General features: G+C 45.6%; 1 protein-coding gene across 1 annotated transcript in view; it reads right to left on the reverse strand.

The window, feature by feature from the left end:
* Positions 1-9,344: 9,344 nt before the first annotated feature.
* Positions 9,345-14,385, reverse strand: part of SNX1 (sorting nexin 1) — a 43,308-nt gene continuing 38,267 nt past the window's right edge. The window contains exons 11-15 of the mRNA XM_007957925.2: positions 13,694-13,899; positions 11,148-11,291; positions 10,546-10,626; positions 10,049-10,120; positions 9,345-9,395 (exon numbers count right to left, since the gene is read on the reverse strand). Of these exons, the coding sequence (XP_007956116.1) occupies positions 9,345-9,395; positions 10,049-10,120; positions 10,546-10,626; positions 11,148-11,291; positions 13,694-13,899 (554 nt within the window). The remainder of the gene's footprint in view (positions 9,396-10,048; positions 10,121-10,545; positions 10,627-11,147; positions 11,292-13,693; positions 13,900-14,385) is intronic.

Below are 14,385 nucleotides of genomic sequence, written 5' to 3' on the forward strand. Positions count from 1 at the left end.
CCTTCTGTCTTCCAGGTACTGCTCCTAATATCTAAGTGCCTACTTGGATCCATGTTTGGGAAGAGAGTACCTCACAAGAGTCATCATTGGAGAGTAGCTCAAATGCCTACACGTTCAGATGGGAAACAAAATGGGACTTGTCCTTAACAGGCTTATTGTATGGACTTATACTGGTATTTAAGAAAATAACTTTGTGGGTTAATATTGGGTCGCTCTTGTTCATCCCTGTCTGGGTTATGTGGGATCCTGTGTGGCAGACAAATTGAGTCAAGCAGATGGGGTTCAAGATTAGCTATGGAGTGGAACCTTGGGAAAACTTTTTAAGCTCTCTGAGCTCCAGTCTCTTAATGTAGAAAATAATGCGCATCTGGCAGGTCCAAGATGATGGCATTGTTGGCTGCTGTCCAGTCAATGCAAACTCATGGTGACCCCATGTGTTCAAAGAACTGCTCCATAGGGTTTTCAAGGATGTGACCTTTTGGGAGCAGATTGCCAGGTTGTCTTCCAAGGTGCCTCTGGTTGAGTTTGGACCTCCAGCTTTTCTGTTAACTGTCAAGCATTTAACCATTTATGTCACCCAGGGACCTGTGATGGGGTACCCATCTGTGCCAGTTGTCACCGATTTGATTGGGCTGAGCAGAATTGCCTCATAGGGTTTCCAAGGCTTTGAATCAGTCACAGAAGCAGATTGCTACATTTTTCTCCCTTGGAGCGGCTGGTGGGTTCAAACTTCCAACCCTTCAATTAGTTGTCAAGTGCTTAACCACTGCACCATCAGGACTCCTTGGTGATGGTGTAGAGGTATTGTAAAGCCCTAAGCGCATGACTGGCTCAGAGTTGGTGTCTGAAACAAATGAGGTGCTGGGTGGGAGGGGCTGCCAGGTACCTCATCATTTTTCCCGGTGAGGCTGCCAGTGTTCCTGAAGGGAGACCTGCTGGTTGGCCCCTGTGTTGCCACTGCTGCCACTCATAATGGAAGAGGAAGCTGAGAGCTCTAAAGAAGGGGCAGTCATTTGGAAACAGCTGTCACATCTCTTTAGGGAAAGGTCTTAGATTGGACAGGGTTTTTCTGGACTCAGACAAAGTGCCTCATAAGGAGACCAAGCAAGCAGCCGACTTCCTCTGAGCAGCTGGCTTCCTGCAGCCTTGGTGAGGGGGTTTTCTGCCCCAGAGGTCTGGTGCCACAGCCAGGGGGCATCTCCACAACAGGCAAAGGTCAAAGGGGAAGAAGCCTGTCTTAGGCTATCACCTGGCAGGCTTGCCTGCAAGCCCCACCTAGGACAGTGAACAACCAGGGGCAGATTACCCAGTAAGCAAGGTAAGTATGGGTTTACTTATGCTTTCTTACTAATCTGCAGCGAACAATTTTTCAAAGAACTGCTCCATAGGGTTTTCAAGGATGTGACCTTTTGGGAGCGGATTGTCAGGTTGTCTTCCAAGATGCCTCTGGTTGAGTTTGGACCACCAACCTTTCTGTTAACTGTCAAGAACTTAACCATTTATGCCACCCAGGGACCTGTGATGGGGTACATTTTCACATTTTCCAACACATCAAAGATTCTGCTTCCAGGTATGCTTGGCATTTGTGCCCCCCCCCCCCAACCCCACAGCATCTTCCCACTAAGTCAAAGCCTCTTTTCAAATTTATAATCTCTGATGGGGATAAGGAGCTCTGGTGGTCCCTGTGTGCTTAAAGCATTGGGCTGCTAACCGAAAGATCAGCAGTTGGAGCCCACCAGTGGGAGAAAGATGAGGCAATCTTTCTGAGGCAAAAATGTTATATAATTAAAGTTTGGGGTTCTGGTATTATCTTGTAAACATCTTGTGGCTGTGACTCAGGGTCACATGATCATGAGTCATATCACAACCACCACACAGCTAGGTGGTCAAAGGCCCAGAACCAATCACAGTCCTCTTCCCACTTCTGGAGTCCCACCTGCCACAGTGATGAACTGACCCACCATCATCTTGTGACCTACCATCATCCTTTGTTCTGTCAAATACATAAAAATCGTGGCTGTGAGGTGGCGGACTCCTTACACCTCTGTATTGTGTGCCTGCTGAGTTTTCCACAACCAGATGACTGTTTTGTCTAGAACATGTTGGAATCTGGGGTCTTTTTCACTTAGCACAGTAATCTGCCCCAGCAAACACCAATCCTGCCACCACCACAAGACCTACGGAACCTCAAATTAGGCCAGATTTCTGAATCTCTTGAAAAAAATCCCAAGGTCTGGCCCTCAGTGGCTCAAGCTCCTAGCCGGAGCTGAGGAGTAGCCTCTGGCCCCTTAGGCTACTTCTGGGGGTGGAGAAAGACACCAAGATGAGTAGGAATGCTAGTCCATGATCTTGAGCTCAGCACCACAAGGCTAATGAGAGAATCTCATAGATAACACTACACAAGATGAGAAAGACCAGAGGTTTAGAGGAAGACAAGATAGTACCACTCCAAAGAAGTATAAAAGAGACACAGCTCCCATTCCAGGCTGGATGGAGAGTGGGGTGGAGGTAGGGAGAGGATCAGAGAAAGCTTCCTGGAGGATTACATATGAAGCAAGCCTCAAAGTATGCACGGGATTTTCCCATAATGAAAATACCTTTATTTAAATTTTCTGATTATAAAGATAATACATAGAAATTCCAAGCAATATAAAATGGCATAAAAAATTAAAAATGCAAAATTCCATCCCTAGAGGCAATCACAGTTAACAATTCAAACATCCTTCTCGTGTATATATGTAATTTCATATAAATGTGGATCATCCTGCACATGCAATTCTATAACCTGCTTTTTTCACTTAAAAAATACTTAATAGAGAGATTTCCTTGTCAACTAATGTAGCTATATATTATCTTCAGTGGCTGTATAGTATCCCATTGTATGGTTGTACCATAATTCATTTAATCCCTTCCTGATGGACACTTAGACTGACTGCAGTTTTCACAATCATACATGCTAAGATGTGGATCTCTGAATAGTCATCTTCATGGACTAGAAGCGTCTACTGTGATCCTCAGGGAAAGAGCCTCAGGAAAGATCTAAACACCCTCTCAGTCTCCATACACTTAAACTCCCATCCACAATACTGAAGAATGCCTGTTTCAAAAAACCAAACCAACCTGTTGCCTTAATTCTGACTCATGGCGACCCTAAAGGATGGAGTAAAACTGCCCCATAGGATTTCCAAGGCTGTAGATCTTTACAAAAGCAGACTGCCACATCTGTTTCCCTTGGAGCAGCTTGTGAGTTTGAACTATCAACTTTTCAGTTAGCAGCTGAGCATTTAACTGCTGCACCACTAGGGCTCCTCTCAATGCCTGTTTCAGACACGTGTAATTCTGAAATTGATGATAGGGAGGTGTGTGTATACGGGAGAATGAATGCTGCAGATACAAAGCCCGGCATTAACAAAGGCTTCCCAGGCTACTCAGAAGTGAGAAGGTTAAGAGCATATTTGGAACCAGTTCCCGTGAGGTGTTGGCCACTGTTGCAAAGGACTGGGAGATAAACAGGGAAAGGTGAGCTGAGGTCTCTCACAGGGCTGTGACTGCCAACTAGCAATCTGCAGGAGGAGAACAATCACTCAACAGTTACCTATTTAGCACCTGTTTTGAGCCCAAATTTCTGCTGGGGGCCATCACTAATAAGACATACACTTCAGAGTTTTACAGTTTGAAGGAGAAAGTCAACTTAAAACCACACATCTAGTATCACAAGATGTTGGCAGGTGATGTATGTGTCTCATATGTTAAGACACATATGAGCTGTTCTCATTCATTTTTAACACTCAGTTCATGTCTGTCCCTGCCCAAACCTGGAGCAAAGAATCTTAGCCAATGTCTCCAAGGACAAAGGATACATGCAGTTCAGGGGCATGCCAACTGCAGCAAAGGTGTATACTTCTCTGCTCCCAGATGTTCACCATTACCATCTCCCTCCCTTCCCTGCTCTTCCCTCCAGGCTGGTGAGTACAGGTGGGGAAAATCCCATGACCTTGTGGCTTGATGCCTCTTGATTTCCATGTGGGCCCTAACCATCCTCAGCAAAGGACACTCCCCTCCATCACCATCCTCCTGACCCTCAATCTAGATATTGACCCTATACTTAGCAGATCTGTCATCTTCTCACCCTTTATTGAGTTTTTGCAAAGGCACTCTTTATTTTCTCGAGTTCCTGGCTATAGATGCATTCAAAATGAAAATCTTCTGCAGAGTTTAGAAGCTACAAATATCTGTGTAAGTGACTCTTCTCTCATTTACAGCATCACCAAATACTTCTACTGAATACTGGGTTCCTCCAGCTCACTTTTGGCTCTAAGTCTTCATCTTCTTAGAGATTACTAGAGAATTAACACAAGGGGAACTGCAGACCTGTCTCCATACCTCTTCTCTGATCCACTAGACTAAACATACATAGATAAAATATCCCTGACAACATTTTAACAATCAAGAACGAAATTCTAACTTTTCTGCCTTCCTTCCACCTATATATTTCTTTCCCACAGCTTCACAGCAAGGCTTCCTCTGATCAAGGTAACTCCCTCCTCCTAGGCTCTGGACGGCATTTTCTCTCAGATCAGGCTCTGATGGTTACTCCCTTTCTCTCTCCTGAATCTTTTAAACATGCTCTGTGGGCCCCAACTTTAAATACAAAAATGCCTCCTTCTACTCTGTGTCTTCCCCACCTCTAACCACTGCCTTCCCTTCCCATTCAGAGGAGCCTATTAGACAACATGGTCAACACTGTCCCAACTTCTTCCTCTCGGATCTGTTCCAAAACTCCAAAACCACTGTGTCTCCTGTGTTGCTAACTGTTCTGGGCATCTCATCTAATCCAGTTACCTGGGGTCATTTTAGCTATTTCCCCCTCAGGCTTCTCATCAAATCCATGACCAGATCCTAGAGTTCCATCTCTACCTCCCAAGCCTCTTACCTCAGCTCCAACCTCATTACTACTGCCCTTCTCAGCTCTCCAGGCAGCCAAGATGAGCCTGGCTACTCTCCTTGACTCTAGTCTCACATGTTCGGTATTTCTAAATCACAAATGTGACCATGTTATTTCCTGGTTAAGTCCCTTCAATGGCTTCCCACTTACAGAGTAACGTTCAAAATGCCTCACAAGTTGTATCAGACACCTTGTGACTGGCTTTTGTCATCAATCTCGGTGAGCCACCTCACTGACCTGATTCTGGCCACACCGAGCCACTTCCATATCCCCAGATGTACCTGCCTCATACTGCCAGGCAGACAAGGGAGGTGGAATAGTCCCAGCAAAAGGAGCAAATAAAAACATCTTCTCCTTTTCAAACTCACTTCAAGCATCACATTCTCCAAAAACTTCTCCCTCCTGAGTCCCTGAGTAGAATGATCTCTTCTTTTGTCCCTGTACAGGCTTCTGGCTCAGGACCCCCAGTCCCCTACTGGCATTCTTTGTTTGCACACTACAGGCTCTGCACAGAAACTCACAGGCCCTGAAGACAACTGGCCCTGTCATCACTGGGACACAGGAAGCTAAGGTAGAAGTTCTGAAACCATAGTATCCATCCCAAGGAAATAATAAAAACAGACGGGCATCAAGACATTCATTAGATGGAACATAAAACAAGAAGAAATTTTAAAAACTAAGTTTACCTAGAGAAGAAAGTTACAAATATAGGAAAGGGGGAAAGCTAGAATAATCGCTATGGGGCTAGACTGGAGTATCAGTGTGAATTCATGATTTTTAGTATCTAACCATGTCATCTAGCTCCATTTCTCTCTATAATGCTAGGCTTGGGGAAGGCAAGATACAACTGCTCCAAAAGTGATGGGGATACAGTAAAAAGACACAGAAGTCTTTTTCACAGTTTGAGAATAAAAACATAAGATCAAAAGCAATGGATTGTTACTTTTGGCGAAGTAAGAACCTATGCATCCATACTGATAAACAAGTAGATTAAAAAATGGGGAAAAGAGATGCTTTTTTTTAGAAGTAGATGGCCAACCAGTACCTGCAGAAGGAATTACAGTGTTAGAGAATCATACTGGTCAGCACCACAGTAATAACTGATTCAGACAAGACTCATCATCAACTGAGGCTATACTAGGGGATGAAAGTTTGATGAGGAACAAATATTTAAATGATTTCAAATTATTTGTTAGGGGAAAACAGTAAATTTATGATGGTGAAATCTGGCAGACATCAACTTAACCAAGAGATCAAAGTTAACATCACCATCAATAGGATAAGCTGACCAACATCATATACTGAATTAAGATGTACCAGGACACATCACTTCTGTGATAATCCTGCCAAAAAATGTGAAATCCTAATTGAATCATGTAGACACAATCAGACAAACCCAAACTGAAGAATATTCTATGAACTAACTGGCCTGTATTCTTCAAAAACGTCAAGGTGATGGAAGACAACAGCAAGGCTGAGGCACTCTTCCAGATTAAAGATGACTAAAGAGACAACTAAATGTAAAGCATGATCCTATACCAGGAAAACAGTAACTATGAAGGACATTATTGCGACAACTAAATTTAAATATGGACTATGGATTAGGTAACAGAATTATAGCAATGTTAAATTTTCTGACTTAGCTAGCACATTCCCTTTTGGGTACAGACAGAGCTTCTTTGAATCACAAAAGGTTTAGGGGCTCTTGGATTACCGTTGCTGGAGCCAGAGTTCGTGAAGATATGTAACTGTGTCTATGGTGATAAGGTCTGAGAGAATGTCCTTGGCTTTAAGGAAATGCATATTGAAGTTTTTGGGATAAAGGGGCACAATGTCTGCAAGTTACTCTCAAATGTTTCAGAAAATGTAACATACAAATGAAGAGAAAACAAATAGCATTGTGGTGTAGTAAATTACCTGGTATGGCTTTTCTAGCCATAAGTCTTTGTAAACTCTATGGTGGAATTTGCTGTGAGAAACTGAGGAGCTCCTGATTGTTAAAATCATCCACCTGGGGTATTTCTGTTGTGAGCAGCACAAAGTAATGTTCTGGGAAGTTCACTCTCTCTCAGGTACTTAGAATTCTGATGTTATGATTGGTTAGTTTGGCCACTCTGCCAGCCTCAAAAGGAGGCCCTGGAGGCAGAAGTCTCTCTGATTGCTGGCTGAGAAGGTGCTGCTGAAAGAGACACGCACTCCTGAGAGACATGCACTGCTGGGAAAGAGACGCAAGAGACAAGCATTGCTGAGTGAGACACCGAGGGACACGCACTGCTGGGAGAGAGACTGAGAGAGACTGTTGGCTGAGAGACAGTGGGCTGGGAGAGAGACTGAGTATATTTCCTGAACTTGAATTGTAGCCTGATGCTTCCCTAATAAACTCCATAATCTGTGAGTTCTGTGTGGCTACTGCAGTGAATTATTGAACCCAGGAGAGAGGTGGTGGGTGCTTTGGGAGGAATGGTTGGTGAAAGGGCTGGAGGGAGGCAGCATGTCTGGCCTTGCAGGAATAGGCTGTGGGTTACTGATGGTGATTCTGTCTTCCTCTTGTGGGGTTAGAGGAGGTCAGGAGATATGGCCTCTCTGCCCCTTTAGCAAGCATAAAATATAAACACTTGGTAAATCTAGGTAAAGAATATGTGAGAGTTCCTAGTGATATTCCTGTAACTCTTCTGTAAATGTGAAATTTTATCAAAATTACAAAATTTACAGAATTACAAAAATATCAACAAGGGATGAGTTAGAATTATGGTACAGTCACTCTATGGAAGCCTTAAAATAATATAGCTTTACAAATAAAGTTTGTGAAGATATATACCACTATAGAAAAAAAAAATGCTTGTAACACATAAAATGTTGAGTGATCAAAGCAGGGTACAAAATATTTTGTGTGCATGATTACAACTATGTAAAAAACAAGCATATAAGAGCTCAGAAGGATAAAATCAAAGGTGATATATATTGAGAAAGCAGGGAAGAGATTAAGTGGCTTTTCCCAATAAACTCAGACCTGTTGAAAATAATACTTGGCAAACACTGGCATATCCCTGGCGTCATGACAGGGTTATGGATGGAAGGACTATTTCCTGTATTCTCCTGCATCAGGATGCCCCTCCTCAAACCTTAACCACCCACCAAAGACAACTGACAAAACAGGTCCTGGAGCCCCTCAGACAAAGGCAACTCTGCAGTGGTGGGTTCTGTTGTTGCTGAGCCTGGTGGTGGGGCTGGGAGTGGCAAGATTTCCATAGAAGGCAGCCACCAGGTCTGACCAATAGAAGAAGCTCAAAGATCACTCAGCAATGCGGCTCAAGCAGTTGTGGAACACAGCTGAGCAGGGAAACCCAGCAATGACTGATCTGAGATGTGGGGTTCCCTTGGCCAGATCAGCTGACACAGCTCAAGTGCCCTTTGCACTGGCTCTTGCTGGCATGCTCCCTGTTGGGCACAGACAGTACCGCTTCTTTGAACTGTGATAGCTTTAGGGGCTTTTGCATTACCCTATCTGGAGGCAGAGTGCCTGGCTCTTGTGTCTATGGGGATAACATATGAAGTCCTTATCAGTCCCTGACACCTTAATATGAACAAGTTTACTGGGGACACATTTGATGGGTGGCAAAAAGAAGTCCAACACAAGACTTTGCTATCAGAAGACAAGACTCAGAGAGCCCTGGGCAGCTTAGGGAGTCAGGGTACAAATAAAAAAAGAAGGTCTGCTTCCCTTGCAGTTTTGCTCCTCTTTTTATAAGAGACATCTTTATGGCTCCTTCCCTAAAGGATTAGGAATAAGAATTAAAAAGAGTAAGAGACCCTCAGAACAGGCAGCTGAGGTAGGCAGAGGAAAAAATCTCCAGTTCCATAGGGAAGCAGCAGCAAAAACCTGTCAGCTCCCATGGAGAGAAACTTACTACTTAAACTTACTGGGCAACTGCTTGGCTAGGAGTATTTCAGACCTATTTCCCCGCTGCTCCCCAGCCTAAAGCAAAAAGCACCACCATTCTGAGTCATGTGACCTGATTTGAAAATATTTTATTACATAATCTTCTCATGGCACCATCAGGAGTAACAGAAAACGTTATTCCCAGTTCCTAAATCACATCCTGAAAAATATACATTTGTATTTATATATTTATATCAATACCCCACTCCTATCCCGTAATTCCACCACCTATTGTAGGTCTTTGCTTAAAGCAGGAAACTATTCTCTCAGGTAAGAAAATATATATGGAAGCTAAATAAAATACAGTTAGAGTAACTGGGGATAGCTTGGTTGTAGGGGCAGGGAAGAAGGGGTTAAGTCCAGGCTAGGCAAGATACATCAGTGGGTCCATCAGAAGTGGAGGAGGACAGTGTATAAAAAGGCAGCGTCAGGCAGGTGGGCTCTGGTGTCCTTGATCCATTAAGAGATGGCCTTTGCCTCAGGAAGGAAGGCTTCCCAGTACTTTGCCAGCTGCAAAGAAGTGGGGACAGTAAGCAAGCGCCTCCATCTAGTAGCAAAGCTTGAGTCATGGTGCTCCCTACACACCTCAGGCACCCTAAGGAAGCTGAGGCAGAGCTGAGGAAATTGTTTAATTGAGAGTGGGCTCTGGAATACACTGGCCAGCCAGCTACACTGCCTTCACCCTCTCCCACACTGAAGGGAAGCATCACTTCCTGAGCACCAAGTGCAAGACCAATCTCTGAAGACCGTCTTGGTTCTGCCCCAGAAGTACCCATGTGCAGGCCATAGCTTTTCCAGTTTAGTTAGCTCCTCACAATGGGGGAAACTGTTCCACACACTGATTGGAGCTTTGACCTCAAGAAAGTTAGGTGGTACCACAGGGTGGCCACCCAAAGGATAAGGGGTCATAGGGAGAAGAGAGGGTTTGCCCTCAAAAACTAACTCATCCTAAGATTAGGGCAACAGAACTGAGTCTTAGTGCTTAGCAAATGACCCTCTTAGATGCTCTATTTTAGAGCAACAGGGCTTACTTTCCATTATCGACAATAGTAAGGCCTAGCCCCTCTAAAGCAGAACTAATCCATCTTATCACCAAAGTCCCAGGTAGGCAGCTGGCCTCTGAAACAGGCAGTAGAGGACAAAGGTCATACACACTTACATACCTGCTGCTGTGAATACAGGAGTGTCTCCAGGTACTTGATCACATGGTTTTTGAAGTCCTTGGATTTCTCTTTCTATAGGAGATAAAATTCTACACTGACCTGTTGTTTATGGTGACCAAGGCCAAACATGGCCTCAGAAAGGAGCACCTGTAGTTGGAATGGCTTCAATTTCCAATTAAATAGCTGCTGCCAAGGCGGGTAGGTTGGGGGTGAGGGAGGGGAAGAGAAAGGAGAAAGGACTGGAAGGTACACAGCAGCTACAAGCTTTGTTTTAGGTCTAACTGCTCTAGTCTAGCAACAAGTATAGCAGCCATTGCCTTACAAACACACACACACACACATGCACACATACACACACATAGAAGGACCTGCCTTCTCACAATGACTGCCAAGTCACTGGTACCTCTATCTGCCTCCTTACTCAATACACTTGGATAAAACTAACAATGCTACTAAAACAGGCACTGCACACTGAGAAGGAGGATCTTCTATCTCACCTCAAACCGCATTACTTCTTTTCGAACCACTGTTGAAATCCTTTCAAAGTCCCTTTCATACTGAGTCACCCGAGACTCCCACTGGGAGGAAAGAGGAAAGAAAGGATCACTTATTATGGAATCGTTATGAAGCCTTTACATTTGCATAGCAGCTCTACATATGAGACCTCAGTTGATCATTATGTCTGCTCTGTCCCTTGGAGTGAGATCAGCTATCCTAAGGGGATTCAGCACATAAATCACCAGCAGAAGGCCACTTTGGGGGCTGGCAGGAACAGAGATGCTGTGTGCCCCAGGGAACTTAATCTAGTTCTCACTAGGGGGTATCACTGAGTCAGGGAGGGAATTTTTCAAAGACCTATGCCTGGACTCCACCTCCAGAGATTCTCATTTGGCAAGTCAAGGGTAGAGGGGGAAGAAAAGACAGCCAGGCCTCAAAACGGGCATGGAACCACTCTCAGAGGCTTTGCAGGCAGTCACAGGCCTGGAGACCAATATGCTCTCTTGCCTGCTGTAGGCTTCTGAGCATATAAGTGGGAGGGGACCCAATCTCATTCAGGAGCCGGCAGAATATCCATGGTGGGCTCCCTTGGGGGACTCACCTCTGTAATCTCATCCTTGGCCATCTGCAATTTGTCAGGCTTATTGGCCCATAGCAGCCGTGCCTCAGCCTCCCGCTTCTTCTGCAGTGTGGCTTGAGCATCCTGCCAACGCTGCCATGTCTTCATGCGCTGGTCAAAGGCAGCCTGTTGGGGGTGGGGGTAGGGAGCACAACCAACCTTTCAGAAGCTCTGCGGGCTCTGCCCCACAAGAGGCCCTCCCAGCAGCTATGCCAAGGAAGGACTGAGCAAGGGCAGGTCTGCAGCCACATGTTAGTGCCCAGCTGGAAAGTTTGTTGTCTAAAAGCACAAGCTTGGGTTAAGACTCCTTTCCAAGCCTCCGGTGGGCCAGCGCCATGCTGCTTCATGCTGCTCCCAGGGCTGGATGGCTGGGAGCACAGTTGATGGCCTGATGCCAATGCCCCAAACTATGGCTTCTGAACTGTCTCTCTGTTCAGTCAGTCCTCGAGTCTACATACTTTCTCTGAGTCCCTGCCATGTGCTGGGAACTAAGAATTCAATGGGGAATGAAACATCCATGGTCCCACTTTCATGGCCCTTATAATTTAACAGAGGAGGCCAACATTATATTAATTATTATTAATACATAACCACAAGCGTGCAGGGCTAAGGAAACAGGGCTTAGTCTGGGAGATGTTAGGGAAGGCTAATCTGAGGAAGCCACCTTTAAACTGAGACCCAAACAGGTTAGCTTAACAAATCTTTAGATATACTAAAACTACCATGGAGACACCTTGCTTTTATCCCAAATACACACTCAACTGCCCTAGGCTATCAAGGCCTCCAAGAAGTTCATCAAAGTCTACTTGCTGGGTTTCCCTGTTTCTAGCCCTTGATAACAATCAACATTTCCAGGGAGGGGCATGTGTCAGGCTAAGGAAACATCCCCCCCCTTTCTTTGTGTGCTTTAAGAGGCAGCCTGAATCAAAGATCTGTGCCTAGGGACACCTCCCAGCTCTGTTCTATTTGTTTCCCTTCCCTTCCCCCCAAAAGTTCTCTGGATGTTTCTAGGCCTTCTTAGCGTAGGCCTTTGCCAAAACTGGAACCTTAGGGAGTACAATGCCACTAAACTGAACTTTCCCAGCATTGTCACTGCTGTTCACCTATAATTTCTTACCACTTCCACGTGAAAGAATTAGTTAGGTAAAGGGTGACTTCATTCCCAAGTAAGACTCAAGCTTAATATTTTGGGCTAACAATGGTCTAGCTTCCGGTTTAGTGAGGAGCAGGAAGGATCTGCTCATCTCTCTAATCCTACCACCAGCTCAAGATCATAAGGTGGGCAGGTGAAGGGTCTCTGAGAAGAGGCCAGCTTACAGCTTTGTGTGCTAAGGTAGGCTTCCCCATCCCCAGCATACAGAGTTCTAGGTTAGGCTTCCCTCGCTCCAGTAAAGACAGGGTCACCCTGACCCTGGAGGAGTCGTAGCCAAGAGCTGTGTTCTCTAAAGAAGACTCCAAACAGGACTTCTTTTTGAAAGCTTCCCCCAGAGAGAGCCCCTCCCTGGGATGGTTCTCCAATCTATGCAGTCTGACCAGTTCCAAGAATTCCACAGCAGGTATTTTTCAAGCCTGTTATCACTCTGGAGTTAGCAGCAAACCAAATAGCAAAGGGAGAGGACAATGAGCAACCTCACAGGCTACTGTAAGCAGCTCCACCAAGGAGGAAATCAGAGCCCAGCTCTTGTAACGCAGGAGCTCCCTGGAGGGGATGTGGTGGGTAGGGGGCAGCTCTGCTGCAACTCAGGGGCTCCCACATCCTGGTCCCAAGCCAAATCAGAGGCAGTCCCAGACCCTTATAGGGCAGGTGTGAGGCTCCTTCCCGGCTCTTTCCTGTCTCAGGGACGCCATGCGAGAGCTAATACCACTGCCCAGTTAAGCTTCCTTGGCTGCTCTGAGAGGTCATGGGAAACCAGATGGCCCTGATCACCAGGTTAAAAGGTGAGGTACTTGACCTGAGGGGGTGGGCTGCAATGTCATTACCAGTGTGGTCAGCACAGCACAAAGGGCTCTGGTGACAAAGCTCTCTCAGCCTCCTGGCCACACTGCTCCATGCAATGCCAAGCCCATTCCGTTTAGTTACCTGACTGCCCACACTGGAGAAACAAGTGGAAGCCAGCAAGAGTTCTTACCAGGGCAAAGTCGCCGCTTACTGTTAAGGAGGCAAAGACCAAAGGACTGAGGAAGTCACTGCTCCAGGGGGCCGAGACAGGAGGTCTGTAATAAGCCTTGCTTGAAGAAAGGAGCAGAGAGGATGCTATCCAGCTTCACCAATAAAGGGCGCCTACTTAGAAATTCAAGAGTGGTCTTTTCTCCCAACGCATCTATGAAACTGGCTGTGGGCCTCGAAATGTCTCAGTGACAACTAGCTAAAGTTAAATGTATTGTTTGGCTTTTTTCCTCTTCAGAGTGGAAAAAGTTATACCTATTTACAAGCTGTAATGGGATGAAACTTTCTTGGAAGAGGGAGAGCAAAAGAAAGATAAAGTAAAGGAAGGGGAGGAAAAAGGGGAAAGGAAGCAGCAGCTTACTCGGACTATGGCCAGGAGGCGAATGTAGTCACTCAGGAGCTCCGCGAGGAGGAAGAAGTCATTGTTGGCCTGTTCCTGGTGGAGCTGCTCGATTTTCTCTTCCACCTCAGCCAGCTGGGAGAGTGCTCGTGACAATGCCGTGTTGTCCTCGGAGCTCCCAAGCATGGCTAGACTCTTTGCAAACTGGGCTGTGTTCACTGCCAGCTCTGGAAGGAAGGAAAGATAGCAGAGGCTCCTCTGATCTCAAAGGAAAGGGACAAGTCACCTGGCATTGCATGTCACATCTTAGCAATGCTCCCCACTGTGTGTCTGACAATTGTGGGTTCTGCAACCAGTCACTTTTACCACTGTCAATTGTATTAAAAACTGAGGGGAATGCAGTTTGGTCACAAGGAACAACATCGAGAACACCTTTTTTAAGGTTCACTAGGCTAGGCCTACCTGGAAGAAGCTTCTCCATCATTCTTGGAGAACCAAGGGCCAGTTAACACAAATAGGCAAAAGGAATAATTCTTATTTTATGATAAAGCTCATGATCTGTAGCCCACCTGGATGAGAGGGTGAATGGACACACTGCATAGTCTCGCATGTTCTAGAGAGCTAGTTGGCCAGATAGTAAACATTTAAGTTTTTTGGGCCACATTCTTGCCCCCCACGCCCAATCCTTTAGTCCCTTACACTTGCCCCATGCT

The sequence above is a fragment of the Orycteropus afer genome, unplaced genomic scaffold, assembly GCF_000298275.1.
Source record: "Orycteropus afer afer isolate SDZICR_OR568_19922 unplaced genomic scaffold, OryAfe1.0 scaffold00015, whole genome shotgun sequence".
Taxonomy (NCBI): Eukaryota; Metazoa; Chordata; class Mammalia; order Tubulidentata; family Orycteropodidae; genus Orycteropus; species Orycteropus afer.